Below are 25,169 nucleotides of genomic sequence, written 5' to 3'. Positions count from 1 at the left end.
AGGCTGCAGAGCAGGCAGCTCGGCCGACGGCACTGGACAGGTGGGTGGTTTCCCTGTGCACCTGGTGGACGCAGCTGACCGGGGCTGCCTTGCTGCCTGGTGTGAGCACGGCTCACTCCCAGGGATAGCAGAACCTTGAAGCTGAGACCTGGTGAGTTGAGCTGTAGTCGGAAACTGTTTTCATTGCTGAATGCTTTTCCTGGGTGTGCAGATGGCTTGGTAGTTAAGGTTGTCAGATCCTGTACTTCAGGAGCTGATGGACTTTCACTGCGAAGGGCCAGGTAGTGACCACTTTCAGCTTTGTGGCCACACTGTGTTGCACCTCCTTGACTCAGCCATGGAGTCACTGTGGCCAGCGACGCTCTGTGAAAGAGCGGGCGTGGCCAGGTGGCAGGAGAGCTGTGTACAGTCAGGTAGTGGTCCTGGGACGAGGCGTGCTGACGCCCGGCATGGCTGCGCTCCTATCACTTGGCCTTGTGTGAAAAGCGCCCCGCCTGCAGGTCTTTACCCACCCTTGCCTTCTAACCGTGACCTGGAAAAGGCTTGTCTATTTGAAAAAGTTCTCTTTCAAACTGAAATATTAAGGGACTGGACTTAAACAAAAAATACACATAAATGACGACAGCACATGTGGTCCAAAAGTACTACCATAGTCGTCGTGATGGCGCTGGGGACAAGGGAAGCGGGAGCCCGCCCTAGCCATGGATGCACAGGGATACTGGGAGAGGTGGGGCTGCCTGGGATCACCTGCAAGGTCCTTTGCATCGCTGTGACCAATGCCTCACAAGAATTCTTCAGAGTGGAAGGGTTTATTTTGGCTCGTGCTTTCCGAGGCTCAGTCCTGGCCAGCTGCCTTTTAGGCAGAAACATCTTGGAGCAGAGGACGGTGGAGCAAAGCTGCCCAGCCCCTGGGCGCTGCAGAGCAGAGGGGGGGACTGGGGAGAAGATGAACCCTTGTCAAAGGTCCCAGGGAACTGCTTCCTCCAAATATGTCCCACCTCCCAGTGGCCCATGCAGTTATGGACGTCTTAACCCCTCACGTGGTGGAATCCACTGAGGAGTCGGGGACTTCTTGATCCAACCATTTCCCTAGAGTGCCACCTCTGGTCCAGGCCACATTGGGGACCAAACCTGCAACAGGTGAGCCCTTGGGGGACACTGCAGATCAAACCGTAACAGCCTCTTATTTGAGAGGTGCCAAAACCATAGGCCTGGGGACTAGATTTATCCCATTACTCATGGGACCCCTAACCAGTTTTAAACCTTAGATTAGAACGCAGCAGCCCGGTGGACATTTGTCTCCATGTTTAAGAATTAGAAAGACACAGGAAACAGCAGTTGAGAAGGACCCCCGAGGTCCCGTGGGGCTCCCCAGGAGCTCTGTGTGTGTCTGCAGGGTGGGCTAATTGGGCCCTTTGTCTTTGCCTCCCTTCAGAGATCTCCCACCAAATCCTGCTGAAGAACTCAGCCTCTGGTTGCCGTGGCAACTGGCCATCCTCCACTTCCCGGAGGCGCCTGGTGTTTTCGTTTGTTTTAATTTTTCATTTCCAGACCCTTCGGATCTTAAGCCCCAGTGCTCGGGCCTCTCCTGGATGAGGTGGTCACTGTTGCCACCCCCACCCCACAAACACCCTGCATGCTTAGTCTGGGGACCACAGCACAGTTGGGGTCACCTTTGTGGGGATGAGCCTATTTTCTGCTGGGCACTTAGCTCACCTTCAAGACCGTGTTGGTAAAGGGGCAGAGTGTTGGGGACCTGCAGCTTGGCCTCACACCGCAGGTGTGTCCTGGAAACCACCACCTAGTGCCACCTGCTTCCTGTCTGCCACACCTCCTAGGGGAGCCCACCATGGGGGAGCGGCCATGAGCTGTCAGCCATCTCTCCCGCCTTGTTAAGTCACCCTCCCTGGACCCGAGTTTGGAACTTCTATCATCTCCATCTTACAGCTGAGACCAAGCCTCAGCCAGGGGCCACAGGCTCAAGGGTCCCAGGGCACAGCGTGGTCAGGCCCTGGGCAGGAACGTGTCATGTGGCCTCATCGATCCCAGGGTTTTGAAGAGTCCTCAGTTAGTCCGGCTTCACTGTGGGTCTTCCGGCCACCAGCCCACACACAGGACTCGGGTCGGGAGACTTCACACTGTAGGAGGGGAAGACGGCGCTGCCCGGTACAGGGAGGAAGGGCAGCTCCTTGGTGAACACACCCAGGAGGCGGGCGGCCCAGCACGGCTTGGAGAAGGGAGGGCCCATGGGCTTGAATGCCACCCTGCCCTCTCTGTTGTGCCCCTGTGTAGCAGTGCCACCAGCCCAGGACCTCCCCCCTGGTGTGTGAAGCGGGGAAGGTGGTGGCCCTGCAGAGGTTCTAGGTGAGCGCCTATGACGAGTCCCAGGAGCACGTTCCCAGAGGAGGGGCCAGGGCTGGAGTGCTGTGGTCATGGCTGTGGCTGGGCACACTCCTGGGCTGGTTGTCATTTGCACAGGGCACCAGGCCACCAGCAGGCCTCATGAGGAGGAGAGGCTACGCAGCGGTGGGAGGGCACGGATGCCAGTAGCTGGTGGCCAGGAGCCTCGCTGTGCTTGCTGCTGGGAGCCTGTTCTGTGGTGCTGGGACTGTGCCTGGAGACCCGGGGCTGGGCGGCCTTCATTACTGCTCCCGCGGGGAGCCCTGTGTCTGAGGCTGCGTGCGAGAGGCCGATTACAGTTCCCTGGCACCCTTCAGGGTTGGCACTGGGCATATCGATGCCGTCCTTAACTCGTCTTCCGCCTTCCCTCGGGACATTCTGTTCTGCATCTGAAACAGGCTGCTTCGTTCAGGCAGGTCTGAGGGGGACACCATGTTCTGGGGGAGAATGTGTGGCTGGAGTGTCCAACCTCGTCCCCACGGTAAGGGTCCGGCGAAACGTTGGAGAAGGAGAGACCACACGAGACTAGCTTCGTGCAATGGCAAGGGGGATTTTTATTAGGGATCCGTTCCAACGCGTTGGGGCTCCGTGCTCACTCAAGAAGGGAGAGTGGCCCAGAGCCCAGAGCAGAGGTCAAGCAGAGCTTACGTACACTTGTTGGGGAGGGCGGGGCTTTGCATACATCAGAACAAATCATCATGAGGTGTGGGAAAATTGAACAACTCTGAGACATGATTAGTCCATTCATTGGCGGGAACAGGCTGGGCAGGGGTGATTGGTCACTTCTAAACTGGGTACACATTCAAACTGATTGGTTTGGGCCCTGTGACGAACTGCACAGGGCCCTAGGCTGAATGGCCAGTAGGGCGTTGTCTTAACTATCTCAGGAATCTGGGTGTAACAGAGGAACTTAATAGTACCTAATCTTTTACATTTTAATTCAAGCTTTCCAGCTGAGAAACTTTACCCTTTCACCACCACAGCCCGTATCCTCACCCATGGCCACCATCTCATGGCTGCCATGCCTACCCCACAGCCACCATCCTCTGCCCCTGGCCTCCACCCCTACCCCGCAGCTGCCGTCCCCCACCACACTCCCACTGAGATCTGAAGTTCTATGAGGCTGCCTGATGCTCTTTAGAGTGGACACTGTGTCAAGGGGAGGCTGACGTTGTGCCCCTTGTCTACTGGCCCCACCCACTGGTCCCGGCAGCCCTGAAGCTCTGCACTGGGCACGGTGAGGCCTGGGTGCTGTGCAGGCGGGTCCCCCCTCAGTCCCTCAGCAGTGTCACACAGTCCTGAGATGGTTCTGATAGTACCCTCTGCCCTTGGTTAATGCCTGGGTGTGTGACTGGAGGTGATGTTTAAGGTAGAGGACAGATGTTTGAGAGGCAGAAGCAGAGGACTCGTCCTAGGGCTTCACGTGCCCTCGGACCTCTCCTGGGGAGCACGCTTTAGGGTCAGAAGTTCGGGGTTCATGGGATGTGCAGGTGGTAGGCGCTGGGGTGCAGAGACGGCCAGACGGGCTCGCAGATGAGTAAGCTCATGGCAGCGAATGACAGAATTGGTGCAAAGACAGACCAGGAACCAGCTGCCGAGGAGGACGGCCTGGGGACTAGTGCCACAGGAGGTAGGTGGGTGGGCGTCAGAGAGGGAGCACGGTTCTGGTGGCTGAAAGGTGTGGGCTTCCCTGGCGGGCAAGAGGGTGAGGGCCACCGGGAGCCAGAGGCAAGGGCCTCCACCGCCACCTGGTTTTGGTTGCTGCTGTGAAGGTTCAACACCAGGCTGAGGCAGAGGGGAATGGAGGGAGGCCAGAGGGGCCATGGGGCTGGCAGTGAGGGCCTCCACACTGTCCACTGGGTGCTCCTGACCCACCCCAGTGGGCCCAGGCCAGCCCTGGTGATGTGGCCTCACCCCATCCCCTCAGCTGTGGGCACACTGGGGTACAGCCCGACCCATCCACTGACAGGTCCCTGCAGCCTTAAGTAGGTGCCAGGGAGCTGCTGCTGGCCCCCCCAGGGCCCTGAGACCTTTCTGCTGCGCTGGGGTGGGCTTGGGGAGCCCGGGGTGGGCAGTGGAGGCTGTCAGTGCCAGTGTTGCAGGGCCAGGCCCGTCAGGTGGGTGGGCTGCAGAGGAGGAGGCAGAGCAGGAGTTGGGTGGGCCATGGTGCCCTGTGCCAGGGGAGGGGCACGGGAAGGTGCAGGGGAGAGGGTCAGACCTATGGAGTTGGCACTGTCCCTGGGCCTCTAGGCCTCTGCTGGTTGGAGGCTGTCCTTTCCTCCGTTCAGGGAGCTCACCAAGGAGCCTGGAGAACAGGCAGGGGCTGCCCGTGGTTTAGCCTGTCCACTGCAGTCCTGGGTGGCGGGGGTCAGAGGTCAGGGCACCGTCCTGGTGTTCTGTTTGTACCTGTGTCTCCTTTCACCATTGGCATGTGCCCCTGTGGCGTCCCCCTCTGGCTTCACGTCACGTTTACAAAGGAGAGGGCGCGTGGCTGTTTTCATCGACCCACAGGCTTCCCTGTGTGCAGGTGAGAGCCTGGCCTGCTCCCGGGAGCGGTGGCTCTGGGCTTCCTTCTAAACACAACCCAAGGAGACAAGGGGCTCGAGTCTAATTCTCCTTGTTCTGGGAGCCTGAGGGCTCCTGCCGGCAGGACTTCCTTAATAACCTGTGGTTTCAGGGCTGGCATCTGGAGCCAAGGGCTTCTGGGTGGGTAAAGCAGGAGGTGGTGGGGAGGCCACCATCTCCCTCAGTGTCGGGAGCAGGCTGGGGACAGAGCTCGCCTATCTCCACGGCAGAGCTGCCCGAGCCTGGCCTGGGCTGTGGGTTCTGGGCACGAGCCCGTTGGGAGCGTCCCCAGTTGCAGAAGGCTCCAGTTGCTGCAGAGCCTTCAGACAGGGAAGAGCAGTCCCTCCCAGCACACGGACAGGCCTCAGAGGGTGGACATGGCTTCCCAAGGTGTGCAAACATGTTAGTCTCCTTGGGCTCTGAGGTCACCTGTGGGGGTGTCTGAGGGATTTTCGGGCAGAAGGTAAGAGACAGAGCTCACCGTTCCCAAGAGGTGTCCTGAGCAGAAGCCGCGGCGGGGCACTTAGCAGAGAGTGTGGCCACGGCAGTGAAGGGAGACTGAGCTCTGGGTTCCCAATTCCTAGTGGCCTTGGCTGTGGGCAGGAGAGAGACTGCCTCTCCGCAGGCTGGTGTGTGCTAGATCCTGAGGGTCAGTGTCCGGGTCCTCCTCCAGAGCTGCCCCCTGCCTTACACTCCATCTCCAGGTGCTGCCTGTGCCCTCGGACCCCCCAGCAGGGGGTGACTCCAGTGCCCTTCAGGACCTGTTCCTCTGCAGACTGAACCGTTCCTTGGTCGTTGGCACCTGGAAGCGGAGTGGAAGGGGGAGTAATCAGGGTGAGATGGCTGGAGTCTTCCGGGGGTCCTGGGAACAATTGAGAGAGGCTTGGGGGCAGGTGACGGCCAGCTGGAACTGATAGGTTGAGTGCCAAGAATGTCCCCACACTCACCTGAGTCCTGGGGACATCTATCTCTTGGTGCAGCCAGCCATCGCCCAGGGTTTCTTAGACACATGGGTGGCTTCACAAATTGTCACAGTGACTGGGACTTCTCTTGTATTTTGCGGCGGTCCCAGGAGGCTAGGCAGCCGAGGGATATTTCCTAAGCAGGGAAGTGCCCACTCCAGTGCCTCCAGAGGTCCCTCAGACACTCACACAGCAGAGACACCTTCCCCAGCTCAGGGTCCCAGCCCCCACACCCTCCCCACAGCACAGGCTCTGCCACAGCCCCTTACCCCAGCCCACCCCACAGGAAATTCTGAAACACCAAGATACGCTCTGTGACACAGTGGAAGTCAAGAAGTTAGCCCCACAGCATGCAGACGTGACCACATAGGGTGACGGGGTGAACACTCCACAGCTCCCCCTCACATCACCAGGCCACGCCAGCTGCACACAGGGCCCAGAGGTGTCAAGCCAGCTACACACACGTCCCAGAGATGCTGTCCCAGAGCAGCTCTTCCTGAACTGGGGACAGTTGTGGTAATGTCCTGGACAAGCAGGGCATGCTCCTGTCTCCATGCTCTGCCCTCCAGGAGTGCGCCCTCTGTAGGGACACTCTGTGGACACCTGGTGCACCCATACAGAAGTGCCCGCACATGGCCTTGGGACTGACAGACTTGGGCCTTGCTATCAATAATCCAACAATATTGAACAAGTTCTCTTTGCCCACAATCCCTGATGTTTTCCTTTTGCAAATTCGAATGTGTTCCCTGGGACACTTGCCTTACTGATGTGCGGTCACTGTACTTTGTTATGGGTCCAGTGAGGTGTTTTGTGTACGATCAACTTGGGAGACCTGGCTTGTCCATCACTGCAAACACTTGTCATTTCTCCATGATGAGGAACGTGCAGTACATATATTGACCCCATCTGAATCAGACCCCCACCTACGTTCCTCCTGTCTGGCAGTGACTTTGAACCCATTAAGCAGCCTGGCCTGCCCTGTGACCACCTTCCACGCAGCTCCGTGAGCTCAGGTGTCTGACAGTCGGCTTCCAGGTGCGTGGGACCATGTGGTGTTTGTCTTTCTGAGTCTGGCTTTTCACTTAGCACGATGATCCCCAGGTCCCTTTCTGTGGCCATGAGGGACAGGATTTCTTTGTTTTTCTGGCTGAAGGATGTTCCCGTGTGGGCACCACATTCTCTATCGGTTTGCTCACTGCTGGGTGTGCTGGCAGGTTCCCTGTCTTGCCGGTTGAGAGTTGTGCCGTAGTGAACGTGGGGCGCAGGGGCCAATCTGATACACTGATTTCACTTGCCTTCAGCTTACCCGCAGTGGCATTGCTGGGTACTGTGGTAGTTCTGCTTTTAATTTTTGGAGGAAACTCCGTACTATTTGCCACACTGACTGTGCTCACATACAGCATGAAGGCTTTTGGGTTCCTTATGTGCTAGATATTAATCCTTTTTGTGGACAGGAAGCATGCAAATATTCGCCTGCTGCAGGTAGTCTCTGCGCTGATGGCTTTTGCCCTGTGGAGCTTTGTAGCTGGATGGGACTCCAGTCTTCTGCCTCTGCTCTCACATTCTTGCCCCAAAAAATCTTTGTCCAGATCCGTGTTGTAGCGCGACTTCTCCATGTTTTCTCATAGTTGTTTTACGGTTTGGGGTTTCACATTTAGTGCTTCAGTCAGTTTTGACCTGAGCGTGTGGTGAGCCGGGGGTCTCCTCCTCCTCCTACCTGTGGCCAGTTTCCCAGGACCATTGATTGAAGGTGTCCTGTCATAGCTGTATTCTGGCACTCTGGTTGTCCTGGTTCTTGTTGTTCTAGCAGAGAGGCTCAGCTTGTCGATGGGCACCAGCATCAGAGGTGCTGAGAAGCTGGGCTTCTTGGTAGGCTGGCACTCGGCCCTGAGATGGGAAGATCTCAGCTCCGCTCTCCTCCCTGTGTGCACGTGACCCCAGGGTACCCAGTTTCTCTGCGCCTTGGTTTCCCTGGTCTATAATGTGCCCACCACTAGTCCCCTCCAAAGTTACTGAGGAGTTGGTGAAGGCAGTGTGGTGAGGTGTGCACTCGGGAGGGGGGGCTGAAGTCTGGCATGTCCCTGACTCAGTTTCCCACCTGGCAGGTAAGCAGTGGTCAGTGACAATTCTCAGAATCGGGGTTCGCAGGCCATGTGGAAGGCTTTTGACCTGTGTGACCTGGGGAGAGAGGTGCCAGTCGGTAGCTGTGCCCAGCTTCCTCCTTGCATGAGCTCTGCAGCAGTGCAGGCCAGGGAGGCCTGGCTTGCAGAGCCCCAGAGCTCATCCTGGGGGTGGATGTGCAGGCCCCAAGAGTGACAGCCCCATGTCACCCCCTCAGTGCTGCTCCACCTGCTATTGGCCAGTCTGGCCCACATCATGGCCCCTCCTCTTTTGCACTGGTCTGGGTCCTGGTCTCCGGGTCTCACTGAGCCCTGGCAGATCGGCTGACCAAGCTGTTGGGAGGAGAGGCCCTGTGTGTCAGCTGCTCTCCCTAGGGTTGTCTGGGGAGACAGTTTTCCCTTATGCACTGTCCTAAACAACAGTGGCCAGCCCAGCGGGAGCAGTCACCAGACACTAAGTCCAGGGACCAGCTTGGTGTGCATGGGCACCTCTTGGGGCCAGTGGGGCTTCTCACCTCCAAGCTGCAAAATTGGGCTCAGGGAAGGCCAGGACTTACTGAGGCGTCTCTGCAAAGGCAGTGGAGGCAGCCTCCAGTTCCCGGCTGGTGGAGGCCCGTGCTGACAGCCTGAGGGGCTGCGACTCCTAGGCTGTGCTGGGGGTGGCCTGGACCCAGCCCTGCACTCACAGGCCAGGGCCTGAGGCATGTTCTGGACATGCTGGACTCCGTGGTGGGCAGCCTGATCTTGATCTGACTCTCTTTCCTGTGGGCACCCCATCTTCCCATCCCCCCAAATGTGGGACACATGTAAAAATCACAGCATATAATTATATAATGGCATTATTATTATGTAGTAATGTTAATATGCTACCCCAAAATCTTCAATATAGCATATAATATTAATACCTAATGGTAGCATAGTTATAATGCATTATTAATAGAATACTATAAAGGTATAGCATGTAAAGCAGTATAATTATAATAAATATAGTACATAACAATCATAATAGTGATATAGTATAATGTACTAATGTTAACATAAAACCTATAAAAATTTAGCATATAATATGGTTATATAATAGTAATATAATGTATTAATAAAACACCTTTCAAAATTTATATGTAGTATATAATAAGTAATTATATAACATTATAGTAATTACTATATAATAACATATATGCCCTAGATTATGATTTCTAACCTATTTCAATGTCAATTTCACTGAAATACGTACCGAATTGAAAACCTGAGGCTTTAGGGGTCAAGAAGCCCGCGGCCAGTGGACAAGGCAGACAGGCCTCGGGCAGCAGCAGCCTATTTGTGGTGTGACCTTTTTGTTTAAAATATGCATTAATAATGACATCCCAAGGGACTTTATACAAGAAAGGGAGACGGGCCCTGTTACCCATGTGTGCTGCTCCCGGGGCAGCCCAGAGGAGAAGGCAGCACTAAGCAGATCCTCTACCGGACTCCAGGGCAGGTGGTGTGAGCAGAGGAGCTGCTGCCCAGCTCAGGAAGCCTGTGCAGAGGGCACATTTGTGTGGACTCTGTGGGCTGCTTCTTCCTGGCATGTGCCTGGCAGGGGCGGCATCTGATGGGGGAGTGGGCATCTGGGGGAGGAAGGTGTGAGTCCGATGGAGGAGCCCTTCTTCCCTGGACTGCAGTGCTGCTGGCAGGTTGGAGGCTTTGGCGTTTCCTGAGGCGGAAGAGAGGAGCCTCGGCACTGCACGCTGGAGGACAATAGCAGTGACATCATGGTGCCACCTGTTTGTGTGCCAGCTCCAGCTGTGCTTAATGTCCTGGTCCCCCGTAGTACCCTATTGGTTTGTAGGGGCATGTGGGGAGGGCAGTGGCCCAGATCAGCCCACTGACCAGAGGCAAAGCTGGGACTTCAGTTCAAAGGTTGTGCCAATGTGGTGGCCCTCAGTGCTGATGCAGAGAGAATGTAAATCTGATGCCTCGCCTCCTAGGGACTGAGGAAGGAGGAGGCACAGCTACCTGCCTCCCTGCAGAACCGCTCTGTGCACCCAGCCCCTGACTGGGGGCTTTGTTGTGTGGGTGCAGTCTGCCCCTCCTCCCCACTTCCCCCCTCCCCTCTTCTCCCCTCCTCGGTCCTCCCTTCTCCTCTTCACCCCTCCTCCTCTCCCCCTCCCCTCCCCTTCTCCCTCCCCTCTTCTCCCCTCCCCCTCCTCCTTTCTCCCCTTCACCCCTCCTCCCCTCCTCCTCTCCCCTTCCTCCCTCCCTCCTCCCCCTCCTCTCCCATTCTCCCCTCCCCTCCTCCCTTCTCCCCTTCACCCCTCTCCCCTGCCCCCTCCTCCCTTCTCCCCTCCTCCTCTCCCCCCTCCTCTCCCTTTCCTCCCTCCCTCTGCCTCCCTCCTCTCCCTCCTCCCCTCCTCTCCCTCCTCCCCTCCACCTCCTTTCCACCTCTCCTCCCCTCCCCTAACTCCCCTCCTCCTCCCCCCTCCCCTCCTTCTCCCCTCCTTCTCCTCCCCCTCCTCCCCTCCACCTCCTCTCTACCTCTCCTCCCCTACTCCCCTCCTCCTCCTCTCCCTCCTCCCCTCCACCTCCTTTCCACCTCTCCTCCCCTCCTTCTCCTCCCCCTCCTCCCCTCCACCTCCTCTCTACCTCTCCTCCCCTCCTCCCCCCCGCCCCCCCCCCCCCCCCCCCCGTTCTCTGTCCTATTTGGTTAACAGTGCAGGTCAGGTGTGTAGGTGACCACCACAGGAGGCAAGTGGGAAGGCAGATGGACCCAGAAAGCCCCCGTGGGGCTGGAATCCTGTCTCCACAGCCCCTGAGGCCCCATGGCGACTGCCACACAGCAGCACCTGGACGCCCTGTGGCGCCCACGTGGTACTGGACACCTATGACTCCTGTTTGAGTCCTAGTTCCCCTGCCCGGCCCACCCTGCGGCCTCCCTGCAGCCTCCCTGCCACCCTCTCCTGTGTGCGCGTGGGTGGATGCTGCTCTGTCCTTGGCATTTCTTCCTTGGTTCACGCCCACCCTGCATGGCACTGCAATCAGCTGCCACACTTGGGCTTTCCCAGTGCCGAGAGAGTCAGAAATAGCCCGAGGCTTCCCCAGCATCAGCGGCAGCTGCACATGGGCGGTGGATCTCTGAAGTAGGAGAGGGGAGTGCCGGGAAATCCCGCGGGCCACTGGGTGCTACTATCCCCTCCGCTCGGGCCCTTGGCCTCTTCTGCTCCCAGCTGTTTCTCCCTGGTCCTCTGGGCACTCCTTGCTCCCCAGACCCAAGCCATGGACACTCAGCTATGTGGCTGTCCTGAATATGCAGAGTGGTACAGGGACAGGAACTCACCTGTTCCCCCATTCTCAGAGTGGGTGTTCACCTGCGGCCATGGGGTCTCATTTCATGGAGCTTCAGGACCTCAGAGGAGGTCCCAATCCAGCCTGACCTCCTCCTCCTGGGCTGTGACTTTACCCACAGGATGCCCACATCTATCCGACACTGCTTGTCAGCCAGGGTTCACTGTGCCCCTGCCTGGACCTCGCCGCCCAGGCGACAGCCCTCTCTCTGTCTTGACTAGCCCGGCCTCTCACCCTGTCCCTGCTAGCTAGTGTCTGCAGTGGCTTCTGGAACGAACCAGCTTTGGGTTTGGTTCTAGCCCCAGGAGCCCCTGCAGCTGCCTCCCTGAGCCTGTACCCATCCGCAGCCAGCTTGGGGCCATGCAGATGGATGGGGAACCCCTAGTCCCTGTCACTCAGACCCAGTAAGTAGCAGGCTCTCTCGCTGTTCCCATTCTACAGGGGCTCAGACGTGGGGTGCATTGAGCCAGCCCCAGGTCTTTAAGTGCCATTGAACGGACATTTTTCTTCCCAGGGTTTTGTGTGTGGAGTTGGGGAAGATATGCCGCTATTTTTTAAGTGCCTCCATACAATCCCAAATGCTTATTAATAACCTAATCACCACAGTGGTCACAGCGTGATGGTGATCACAGCAAAAGCTACAGGGCCCTTCGCTTGGTAGTCACCACAACTCTGGCCCCAGGAGAAATTTTCCTCATCAGTCACCTCATTTCATGTGCTTGGGACCTCTGGGAAGGAAGAATCCCACACCCTCGCTGTGCATGTCATTCAAGGGTCTGTGGCTTACCCGGGGCCACAGTGGTCAATGCTGGCGCTGGGACGCAGACTTGGCAACTCCAAGCCTTGGCCAAGGTGCTGAGTGGCCACTGGGGCTGCACCAGTGCCGCCGGTGCTGGGGGATGGGGCGCAGGTAACTAGGTGGGGGTCTGACCAGTGCAGTGAGTTTCGTCGCCTGTGGCCTCTGCAGCCTCTCAACCCTGAGATGGACAGGAGACCTGTGTGTGGGCAGCGGAAGTTCCAGGTGCCAGAGCAGCCACTGCTGCATAAAGGAGGAGCAGTTGGGCTGGCCAGAGGAAGAGCCTGCTGGGAGTGGTCTTCATTTATTTGTGGTGCTGGGGATTGCTCACTCACAAACGTCAGAGAAAAGGTGTGAATTGAGGGCGTGACATCTGGGAAGGAATTTATAAAGACCTTGTGCTCTTTATTTATAGACATCCTTGAAATGATTTCTAAAGAAATCCCCAAATTCCAAGCACGTGTTTTATAAAACACCATTGTGCATGATCTCATCTGATTCTCACCACTCGGTGAAGATCTGTGCTTTAGTCCTCATTGTGGATGAGAAGATAAGGCTCACAGAAGTAAAGTAACCTGCCCAAGGACACAGAGCTGAGAAGTTACATGCCTCAAACTTGAGTCCCAAACTTTTGTCCGCCTGCTTCCAAAGCCTATGTGCCACTGCTCTGCCACACCACCTAACTGTCCTTGGGGGGCGACCTGTTTCTTGAACACTTCAGGAGGGAGCCTTGTTTTCCTGAGCCCAGAGGCTGCAGAGCTGACCACTTCATTGCCTCCTCAGCAACCTTCACTGGCTCCCCACTATGTGCAAGCTCACCCCGACAACTGACTTCCCCTCTTCCTCATCTCCTTCCATCTCCAAGAGCCTTCCATTCTGTGCACCCACCCACTCCCCTCCAATGTGGATTCTGCACAATGCAGAAGTTTTCTCTTCTGAAGCCTGCCTCGGTCCCTCTTGGTCTTTAAGCTCAGTGACCAGTGTCTACAGGGAGGAGTGACCTTCCCCCCACTGGCTCCTCATGTAGGTCTCAGTGGAAATGTGTCTCCTCAGGCCCACTCAGCCCTCACCCCTGGCACCCAGGTCTTCTCTCCCCCATAGCATGGCCTCTCTGAAATGGTGGCGCTTTGTCTGATGTCCCTTGGACTGGGGGCTTCCCAAGGGCAGGAAGGCTCCTCTGCTCAGGCTGTGTTCTGGGGGCTTGGAACAGTGCCCGGCATGAAGCAATAGTCCACAGTTACTTGCTGACTGATCAGAAAAGGGCATGTGGGGAGTTAGGGCCAGACAGCGGGGAGCAAGGTTCAGTGAGCTAGGCTCTGCCTGTGTGGCTGGGGACAGATGGAGAAGGCCCTCTTCCCTGGGTTCCAGCCAGTTGTCGGGGGCAGTTCACATCAGACAAGCTGCAGGAGCAACCACCCACAGAGACCAAAGACACATGAAGCCCCTGGGGGCGAGAGCAAACTGTTGGGTTGCAGAGTGGAGGGCGGTTGGGCTTTGTGCTGGGACAGGCAGTAAATCAGAGGCTTATTTTTGGAGGCAACATCCTCACTGGGGCAAAATGTTATGGCCCCAAATTCTGGGTATTCAAAGCCTTGGCCCTGTTGCCTCCCTGCGGTGGCTAAAGGATCCGGAAGTGGGACATTGTCTGGCTCTGACCCAAGGACAACATTATCTGAGACTCCAATTATTTTTGTAACCAACATTAATTTTGGCTAATTATGCCTCCCACTCCTGACAAAAACCTTTGTTTATGTGTGTTGGGGTTTTATTTTTTCTTTCTTTGGCTTCATTCTCCAAGTCCCCATGTGAGAGGCCATTTGAAAAGGAAATAAGGATTTGTCTTCAGAAGCAAGCGGCACAGTGGCTCCGCGTGGAGAAGGAGGGGAGGGGAGCGGCGGCGGTGGGCTGGCTCTCAGAGGAGATTCCCAGTTCCTATTGAGTGCTGGCAGTGCGCGTCACTGACAAGGGGGGGACGCCCTCAGACGTCCTTAGACACTCCCCAGTGCTGGCTGCTTGGAGGGGAGCTGCTGCGGGCTGGTGCCTGGGCTGATGGCGGGGCTGGGCTGGGTGGTGTGGAGCTCTCGGCATCTCCAGAGCCAGAAGCCTGGAGACAGGTGGCGCCACCTGCCCTCCCCCAGCTGGGGGGCCAGAGGAGGGATTTTCTGAATGGACACTCCTGGCAAGCTTTGGGTGAGGAGGCTGGGAAAGGAAGACCTGGACCCCTGGAGTTGGAGCAAGGACAGCCCTCCCTCCCGCCTGGGAGCCTGACTTGATTTTGCCACCAAGAGGCAACAAAGGTTCACTCTCTCTCCTTCCACTTTTTGAGAGGCCATCTCCAGGGGTGTGCCAGCCACCCTCGCCTGCCTGGACCTGGGGTGAAATTTGCAGGCAGCACCATGGTGCAAAATGTAATTCTAGTGTTTTTCCGCAGACGGCTGAGCCAAAGACCTGCCGTGGAGGAGCTGGAGAGAAGAAATATCCTGAAACGTGAGTAGCTGAGGATTCCTCTGGAGGGTTCCTTCACGTGCTGAGGCTGCTAACCCAGCTGGCTCTGTGGTTCCCCTGGGTCCCAGGAGTCAGGAGTAGGAGAGCTGATGGGTGTGGTGGATGGGGGTCCCGACGGCCAAGGAGATCACTGGCCCAGGTCCCAAGTCTTACTAGAGAAGGACACGCTCCTTGGTTCTCACACCCAAGAGAATAAAGCAGGCCACTGAAAGGAGTAGGGAGCCACAGGACTCTCTAGAGGGTCAGCACTTTGAGATTCTATGTTGCTCGGGCCTGGAGCTTCCCCAGGAAAGCATGTAATTAAATCTTGTGCTGAACACAGGTGTCCATGGGTAATCTCCATCCACGCAGAGTTCTGTGCCGTTAAAGTCTCTGGTGTTTGGGTGTTAAAACTCCTTCAGTGTTTCTCGGTATGTTTTTCACCTGGACAACAGATTTCAATTTTTCAAACATTTTTCATAAAGAAGTGTCTCCTAAGGGCCAGTTGTATAGCATGATAAAGTCTTTCTTTTCTTGTTATGTGATGAACACTGCAAAGGTTCCTTGGGTTTGTTTTTTGTTTGCAAACATCTCTTTACAAAGTTTTAGTAGTTCTAAGACCAGCTGGGGCCCTGCACTCTGGTGATCCCTCCCCTTTCTTGGCCTCAATGCCTTCATTAGCTGCCCAAAGCAACTCTCTCTGTCATTGAAAAATATTTAACCCTAAAGATTACCGATTAAAAATTACTCGTTTTATTTTTTAAACTGAAGAAATGGCAGCTACGGTGGGCGATGTCTGAGGATTGCACTGATGCCAGGCATAATCAAGTAGGTAGACAGAAAAGCTGTTTGTTATCAAATATTCAGGATTTAAAGAACCAAAGCCACTGGTTTATAAATGTGTGGAAACCACAGATGCCATTGCTAGTACTAGTCCAGTAAGTCGTAGCCGGGAAGTGCCATGCTCCCAGCAGCCTGCTGCCCACAACAGGAAGAGACACTAGAGATGCTGCCTACCAGAGTCCTTCTTCCTGTCCACACTGGCCTCTCTCCTGTCATGGGCGGCCAGGTTCTCCCACCGGCAAGCGCTCCTAGTTGTGTTATTTTGTGAATGTTAAACCCTTAAAAATAGAACTGTGCTGTGAATAGAGGGCTAGTGAGTGCACAGCTGGAACTGAACACACTTTCCTTCTGTGCACAAAGGGAAATGGACTTCTCTGCAGTGGTCACGGCAACGCTGCCGTAAAACCGCACCTTTATCAGTGAACCATCGGTCCTTAGCTCAGAAGCCTTCTCAAGTGTCCTGAGGGAAGGACCTGAGAAGCTCACCACTAGGGTTGTAGTGGGTGGTCTGTGTGCTTGTTCTGTGGGAATGAGAACAGGGTAGCCACACAAGGCCCAGTACAGAGCAACACACTCACGAGCCCTTGACACATGTACGCCACTCACACCAGAAGGCATTTCTGCTGGTAATCAAATCTAAGTTATCATAACTTTACATTTGCTTCTCTTCAAATTGGGAACTCATGACTAATTGCAGTCATGGCTATGGGACACTTAGAACTCTGCCTGTGTGTTCATAGATAGCAGAGCCCGAGACACGGGCCCCTTTGTACATGACCACAGTGATTCTCTAGTAGGCCCAGGTGTACCAGCCTTGCTTTTAGTACATTCAGTCTTTACTACAACATGTGAGGTTGTCCTGAGGTCTGAGAGGAAGTGTGATGCTTTAGCAAATTACCGTTGCAGGACAGAACTCGAGTCCAGCCCCAGGTGTGCCTTGCCCTATTAGCGGTATTCTTAACCACTGTGTGTGGAAAAGCTGCACATTCCTAAACATCCTTGGAAGACAACTTACGACTGTCCAGGCGGCTGGAGTGGCTTCCCACAAGGATGGGTGTAGAGGTCCTGCCTATGGACCCACTTTATATAAGGCCTTCTAGTTCTGCAAAGAAAAAGCTCACATACATATTGCTAAGGTCACTTGTGGGGGAGGCGTGGGGGCGGCGTGGGGGCTTAGGCTGGCAGGAGGGACTTCTTGGAGCAGGTGACTCACTTATACCTGAAGCAGAGAATAGTCTGACAGGTCTTTCAATGATCACCTCCCAATGACCCTGCCTCGCTCACAGGCCTTGGTAACAACAAAGTTCTGATTTTGCTAGCTCCCCTGACCCCATGTGGAGGCTGTTCTTGGGGTTTGTCTGTGGCCTGAAATTTGATAAATTACATTCATATCACTTAAATCCAACATGGCTGGTCTTATATCTGAATCTTGCACACTTCTTTTTTAACTATATCATCCACTTTCTAATCATAGCTAATTATTTTTTTCCTGGCTTATCACTTGGCTAAAGAACCAAGCAATCATAGGGTTTTATTTCCTTTTCTAAAATGCTCTAATATAAGAAGACTCTTTTTAAAAAAAAATTATTGAGAAGTGCAATTTCTGACATATTAGACACCCATATACCAATCCCTCAAATGGATCTTTTAAATAAAGGAAGATGACGTAAAATCTTGTTAACTGCAAGTAGCAGGAATTCCCATCCCCAAACTGGCAGTGTTTCTCAGATTGCTGGTGGCTGGGAATCTCCTCAGAAGTGAAGCCCTTCTGGGGCTTGTGGCTTTATTTAGCAACACAGAGCACCAGAAACAGGGCACCATTATCTTGTGTCCCAGGGCACAACATACATTGTACTCTATATCTTAGCACTCTGGTCTATATTTAGCTTCCAGAGTGGGCGTAAGCACAGTGTGGGTGTTAATAGTCAAAACTCACAAGCAAAGTTAGTTTCAGTGAGGAACCTGGCTCCTCTCAAAGGCACTGTTCACAGAATTGTTTGCATGCTTGAGCAAAACTGAGTCAGGTGTCTGTGTGTTCAGGCTTGAAATATACCTTGAAAAGACTCATTCCAGGTGAGCATATGCTGCCCAGAGCTGAAGGAAAGTATGCCATATCTTATGTTGAATTGCTGAGTTTTGGCACCTGTGAAATGGCAAAACCAAAAAGCAAGGAGTGAGAGTGCTGTTTACAGTCAAAGGCATGCAAACCTCGACTTACTCTACAGCAGCTGCTCTGTGTGCCATCTGTGTTCCTAGACATAAATATACAGAGAGATTTGGGTAGGATAGAGACAGACCTGCTTCCAGCAAACAGGAAAACAGCACAATATCTGTGGCTGTTTCTGATACAGAGGTAGGGCAGAGGGGAACCAGGCTGGGATGGTTCTGTGTAACAATCAGACTGGGATTCCTGAGCAATGATTGGCCCCCTGGAAAAAGACAAAGTGGGAAAATGTGATACGGAGAAGTGTCAACCCCAAAGTTTCCTTGACATTCTCCTTCAAGACCAGGGCCAGGGGGATCTTCAGTGTACCTCTCTACCAAAAAAAAAAAAAAAAAAAAAAAAAAAAAGTCTCCATCTGTTTGTTTTAATCTTTCACAGAAAGGAATGATCAGACAGAGCAGGAAGAAAGAAGAGAAATCAAGCAAAGATTAACAAGAAAGGTATTATGATTTAAGTATTTTATTTCCTGAATTAACAACAAAAATAGGTGAACTAGAGAGAAGCTCTCCTGCAGCAATGGGTATGGGTAACCTAAGACACCACCCAGGCATGGCACAAGCTAAATCAGGTGTTCACTCAGCAACAATCAACTTGCCAAGACAACACAAAGGGCAATGTCTTTTGCCACTACCAGTGTCTGGATGGGGACCCTGGACAAATCCTTGCCTAGCACAGTGGGCAGGCTGGAAAGGCAGCAGAATCTAGACATGACCACCTGCTCCAGGCAGACCAGAAGCTGATTGGGTGCTTTCTTAACTTACATGATGTCTAATAGGAACACACCTGGGTATCGGTGTGGTACTTTCCAGACTGTTTTCCCCTTTCTGGTTGCCGCATGTATGCGGAAGTATGTCTGGAAGCTCCCTGCCTGCAGACTGGACTAGTGTCAGGGCTTGTGCATGCAGTCTCCTCTGGAAAGGCAGACCTTTTCTAAACTCAGCAGTTCTGTTTTGCCTCTCCACTGTGCTCCATGATCACAATGAACTTTTTTTCTGCTCAAAATTAATAAAATATACTTCCTGAGCTTGATGTATAGTACTAGGAGTCTGCATAACATTGTCAGTAATTTAAAAAGAGATTATCTAATGGTGCTGGTGCTGTAAAATTTATTCTGAGTCAATTTATCAACCAGTCCTTGATTCTGTGCTACATACTATCAGGGGTGGGAATCCTCAAAAATGTGTTGGAAGAAGGGAGATGTGATTTAAGAACATATAATTTAAGCTGTGTACGTTAGATTGTATTTGGATTATATTTCAAAATTAGTTTGTCATGTGATACCTAACTATCATAATCTTTTACTTTAGCTTAATCAGAGACCCACTGTTGATGAATTAAGAGACAGAAAAATCCTGATACGTTTCAGCGATTATGTGGAAGTAGCTAAAGCACAGGACTATGACAGGAGAGCAGACAAGCCCTGGACCAGACTGTCGGCTGCAGATAAGGTACAGAATTGCCTGTGCTGGTTGGGGTGTGGTGTCTCCTAAGAACAATAAACCTGCCATGCAGGGAGCTTATTCTTATATAATGGCAGCCATTTTTTTAAAGCTTTTCTTTGACTACATGTTGGCTTCACAAAGATAGCTCAGGGTCAGAGTTGAGCAGTGGTTTTCAACTTGGGGACAGTTGTGTCTCTAGACAATTCTGGTTGTCACAATTTGGGTGCTACTGGCATCTAATGAATAGAGGCCAGAGATCCTGCTAAACGTCCCATAATACACAGAGCATTATCTAGTTCCAAATGTCAAGAATGTGTCAATTGAGAAGCCTTGGTCTGGAGGATGAATCAGAAATATGCAAGGCTGGCGTAAGTCAGATGAGTTTTAACAAAATGAGTTGTAACTGGACAAAGAGGAATGGAATCCATCTGAGGATTTCAGGAAGTAGATACAGAGGTTCTGGATTTGTTCCTGGACTTGTGCAGCTTGAGATGTCTCTGGGAACCCTCTGAGGAGTTTGAACTTAATTTTCAGAGAGCAAGGAGGCAGTCTATCACGGTAGGTCTGGGGTGCAGGAGGGGAGTGGACATTTACTGAAGAGTGTGGGTAAGTTTTTGTCCATGGTCAAGTGCTAATGACTGGCAGGATTTAGGTCCAGGAGTGTGTATCAGCTTTCAACCACACCTGCATGCCTGTAGCAACTTTCATAATGATTACAGGTTTTAGGACAAGGAGGATTAAATATTCAGCCAATGAATTTGTAATTGTTTTTCATTCTTTATTATGAATGTGTGCATTTATAAATGTTCATAGGTGTTGTATCAATTTAGAGGAATGCTGTCATGCTGAATTTGGACTGACTCTTGGTTAGTTAGGGTTAATTTGCTTAGAGGATCATAGTGATAAGAAATGAACACATTAGCTTCCAAAGATACAAGTATGGGGAAAAAATATGGCCCCAAAATTCTAAATTCAAAAGGCTTTCCTTGTTGCAGAGGCTATGTTTGATGCTCTTGTCCTACTTGGCCCTAGAGGGTTCATCTGAGACACACGTCTTAAGAGGAAAATGGGCCTGGGAAGCTCAAGGAGCGGGCAGCAAGATCAGGCCCTGGATAACTGAAAACATCATGATGCATGCCCCACCCATCAGGATAATAATAAAATGTTATTATTCAAATGTCACAAAACTCACATCCTGAAGTTAGAATAATTTCTTTCTGGATTATCTAGATTGTCATGCAAAAGTCCATGTTCACCAAAAGCTGAACTCTGCACATTGTTTTGCTGTCCCTACTTCATTAGTGCCTTAAGCATGTGGTGGTTCACTTGTTAGTTCGGGAAGGGCCATCTGCTACTCCAGCACAGCAAACTACTGACTTCCACAGGTCTGACTCCTTACTACCTTAGTAGGACTATAAAAAGGAGTAAGACAGTCTAAATGCTGAATGAAATAGTTTTTCTATGTATTACCAAACAGCAAGTATTAACGTTAATCCATAAACATAACTGATTTCCTCTGTTAACTTTTGAATGTTCTGAAATGCAATATCGTATCTTTAATTTCAGGCAGCAATTCGTAAAGAATTAAATGAATACAAAAGTAATGAAATGGAGGTACATGCATCAAGCAAGCATTTGACAAGGTGATATTTGTTTTTTTATGATATTTACAGCATGGCATTTTTTAAAAAAACCCAAAAGCCATATATCCGGGTAAACAAATTTAGCATTCTTACAGAGAGCTGAATCGAACAAACCAAATGCACCTCATTTAAAAATACTATCTTGTCCAATGATTTCAAATAGGGTCTGGTGGAAAATGATATATAAAATAGTATTAGACAGGTCATTACATTACTTTAAGTAGTGTAATTTTAAGGAAATTAGTCTCAAAACAATGGAAGTGATTTTCTTATACATTTTTCTAATATGTAGAATTTATCAATTTATACCTAAGAGTACTGTGAAATTACTCTCTACCTTCCCACTTGCCTTTCTGTATCTTAAATTTATAATCACATTTAACACAGTTAATGTTCCCCAAAGCTAAAAGAGCATCATTTCCCCAGCAAATACCTGCACACCTACGGTGTGGCAGGTACTATTTAAGATGCTGAGAATGTGACTGCCCGTGAGATCAAGGAGGCTCCCATTCAGCCCACCTCCAGCTGGGGATCCACAACCATTCCCATCCAGGTGCACATATTCTCTGTCCACGCCACTACATGCAAAGGATGACACTGGGTTTCTTGGTGATGATGAAGTTGGGAAAAAGATTACTCTTGGTACTCTGCTTTCCCTTCTTTCCCATGGCCATGACCAGTAATAATTATCTTAAAATTCTCACCTGCCTTTGATCTTATGGGGATGACTGTGATGAAATACTCTCATTGCAGCAGTGGCTTTCTCTAAGATGCTTGTGCTCCAAGTACAAAGACAAAGGAAGTCCTGAGCATACATACTGCCTTAAACTAAAATGATTTATTTTCTGTTTGTCACAAAGTAGCCACTGTAAGTATTGAAGAGCAGTTGCTCTGTACACTCTGTGTGACCATGGAATTCCTCTGTACCTCTGGTTTCTGTTATATTGAGTAAAAATGTATCAAGGCAGGAAAAGCAGGTAGTTAGGAGAAAATTATGCAAATAAATAATTTTTTAAATTTGTTAAGATCTCCTTACACAATGGACATATTTCTGGGGAAGAATAGATCATCTTAGTTTTGCTTATTCCAAATGGGTTCCTTATGAACATTTAGGAATTAAAATATAGTAAAACATGCAATTATTTTTAATGTTCACTTTGTTTTAAAAAATAGGATTTAATTTACTACACAGCCTAAGTATAAAATCTCAATTACATTTTCCCAATATACATTATTAAAATGTTTACTCTGGGTATTTATCTTAAGTTTTTGATGACACAATTTTCAATTTTCATACCCTCAGCTGGGTATGGTGCACGCCTGTAATTCCAGCAGCCTGGGAGGCTGAGATAGAAAACTGCATGTTCTGAGGTTAGCCTCAGCAACATAGCAAGACCTTGTCTCAAAAATTAAAAAGGTCTAGAGATGTAGCTCACTGGTAAAGCACCCCTGGGTTCAATCTTTAAAGAATGAACCCAAACCTGAACATCAGGAAATAATTCAAGGTTCTTCATGCCACATTTTAGCACTCCATATGAATTTTTAAAAATAATATTTTAGGTCATGAGATTTTTAAAAATATTACTATGAACATATTATCAACTCTATTAAAAATACTCATGGCTCTAATTTCCAATAATTTATCACCTCATTACTTTTGCTGATTTAGCAAAGCCCTCATCTTTCTGTGGAGTTTGAGGGTTTAACTAGTAACTTTAATACCAAGTTATATGCTGCATTCTTGGGAACACCTATAATACATTCTGAGGTACAACAAGGGCATGAGAGTTGGGAGCCCTCTATCCTACCAACCAGAGAAGCTCTGTTTTTTTTTTTTTTTCATAGTGAACTTCAGAGAAGCTTTGAATAACAGCAAATTTCTATATGGAGGTTTTTGACAATTTTAACTGTTTTTATAATTTCTAGATTCCACAGGCCATAAGAGATTTTCTTCTGAGAAGAATTTGTGTTTAATTTTTGATACCAACATTTTGAACATTCATCAGGGAACTTTTCCTGAAAATCAGCTCAAGACTACCTGCTGTGTTTGTGAGGAGAGCAGAATCACACAGGTGCAATCTTGGCCACACTTACCTACAAGAGGAGTAACCAGAGGACATACTTCTTTGGTGTCTGAGGAGTGTGAACTGTTGGGGTCAGTTAAGGCCCAAAGTAACTCTGCCAGAAGAAAACTGTTGTTTGCCTTTCAATCTCGTTTTACAGTTCTGCAGTGTATGGAGGACGGGTGAAGTGCATGTGCAGGCTCACCACTCCCAGGCCTCTGATGTGAGGGACATGTGACGCAGTGTCATTCAGTATTTTGTTGAAGAGACATTTTTATTCTGATCATGATTAATTTGAAAACTCTTTAAGTTCATGTTATATAAAATGATTTACTGTATTATACTTTTTCTTTTTTTATATGTCTAACAAAAAAATACAGCTCCGACATTTTGATTCCTGTTAATTTTGTTCTTTAATTAAATGACTACTTATTGCAGGAAATTAACTCAGGCTTTACATTTTCTTGGGGTGGGGATGAATGATACCTTAGAATAGGCATCTGTGGAACAAGTAACTTTTAGTACTTTGGAACCATCACCATCTGAACACATGAATAAGAACACCATTTTTTGTTTCATAAAATCTTAGTATATGTGGAAAACCCAATTAACTTACAAATCAGTACTGAATATATCCAAAAATAAGCAATAATTTGTGGGCATAATTTTCATTTTGGTAAAATATTTCATGTTTGAGTATTTTTAAGTTCACATTTGCAAATATTAAAAACCCTGTTATACGAGATACAGGTTTAGATGAAGCCGAGACACTATAAGAGGAAATTTACCCCGGCCCAAAGGTAAAAATGAAACTTGGCACATTCCCTGAAAAATATTTTTGGGGTTTTTGCATAAGTGTCCTGGCAGAGATGAGCCTCCCCTCCCTCCCTACTGGTATGCTGCTGAAGCAGGAGACATAGTGGCTTGGAACACGACTAGGTGCTTGCAAAACCTATTCTCCAATCTAAACTGCTATTCAGAAGATTGCTTATTTTCTCCTGGATGATCACCCTTGTCTCACAACACTGCAGTAATGTCTGAATGAGAGAGTAGCTGAAGTGCTGGCACAGTGCCTAGCACATTCTAGGCCTTCAATAAATGCGAGTCACTGGTATGGGGCCAGAGAGTGCCTAGAGCAACTGAGTGTCCTCTATGAATGTTTATCATGTATGCTACCTCATTGCTTCCTATGATCCTCCCTTTTCTACTTAAGACTACTGAGGAAACTGTTCAACCCCTACGGCAGCACTTTGAAGAGACTTGTGGTCAGTCCTAGATACTAGCAAATGTACTTACTATTAGTCAAGTTACAGTTTGTAAGAAAATCTTGTTATGGTAAAAAAAAAAAAATCCCAGTTCTACCTCTTACTTTTCTATGACATGTCAATCACTTGTTTTTCCTGAGCCTTGATTTCTTTGTATATGAAAGGAAATGTCTAAATTATTTCTAGTTAGAAATCAATTATATTGGATAGGGGAATTGAACCCAGGGGCACTTAACCACTGAGCTAGATTCGCCAACCTCACCCCCCTTTTTTTGAGAAAAGACCTCACTAAGTTGCTAAGGTTGGCTTTGAACCTGTGATCCTCCTGTCTCATTATCCTGAGTTGCTGGGATTACGGGCTTCTGCCACCATGCCCAGTTGAAGTCAGTTAATTTTATAAGCATTTAAGATGTGCACATAACTTGTTTTATTCATAACATTATTTGTGGCTAGATAATCACCATTTTTTTTCCTTTTCAACTATGTATTATCAGCTCCCGTTATTTTATATTGTGCTCAATTTAAAATATTAATTGGAGCCCAAATGTTGTAATAAACTAAAACTATCATCTCCCTCACACAGAAATAGCTTCGTACTTACTATGAAACAAAGGGAGAAAGGTTCTACTGTTCTAGAGACCACCCAGGGCCCTCAAAGCTTAAAAGATCATTACTGCTTAGGAAAGAACCAGATAGAGCATATGCTTAGAAATAATGTGGTAGACTGGACCCATATTTAGTTTTTCCCCCCAAGTTACATATCTAATGGATAACAAAAATTAATATAAATTTCAGGATACTCAAAGGAGGATTTGGGTTAAGATGCAAAGGTTCTAAGATATCCTAAAACCAGCAGACATTTTAATTTTAATCCAAATTTTTGGCAACAGTATCTAACTTCTGCCTTTGGGTTTTTGTTAGTCATAAACTGCTGCTCTAAATTATACTTCCATGTTTCATGCTGTATCAGGTATTGTAAGAGTTAAAAGATAAACGTGAATCAAGTATATTTACTCTGAACCTGATAATTATATATAA

The 25,169-nt window shown here is 50.0% G+C and overlaps 1 protein-coding gene across 2 annotated transcripts in view; it reads left to right on the top strand.

Moving 5' to 3' along the window:
- Positions 1–23,241, top strand: part of PHACTR3 (phosphatase and actin regulator 3) — a 185,321-nt gene extending 162,080 nt beyond the window's left edge. For both annotated transcript variants that reach the window (XM_081293307.1, XM_081293306.1), the window contains 5 exons: positions 14,599–14,654; positions 18,097–18,158; positions 19,026–19,166; positions 20,727–20,803; positions 22,730–23,241. In XM_081293307.1, coding sequence (XP_081149433.1) covers positions 14,599–14,654; positions 18,097–18,158; positions 19,026–19,166; positions 20,727–20,803; positions 22,730–22,745 — 352 coding nt within the window. In that variant the 3' untranslated portion in view covers positions 22,746–23,241. The remainder of the gene's footprint in view (positions 1–14,598; positions 14,655–18,096; positions 18,159–19,025; positions 19,167–20,726; positions 20,804–22,729) is intronic.
- The last annotated feature ends 1,928 nt before the right edge of the window (positions 23,242–25,169 follow it).

This window comes from Spermophilus citellus, assembly GCF_964194105.1.
Source record: "Spermophilus citellus genome assembly, chromosome: 4".
In the NCBI taxonomy this organism is placed as follows: domain Eukaryota; kingdom Metazoa; phylum Chordata; class Mammalia; order Rodentia; family Sciuridae; genus Spermophilus; species Spermophilus citellus.
The sequence above is the reverse complement of the archived record's forward strand: the minus strand, read 5'-3'. Positions and strand labels throughout refer to the sequence as shown.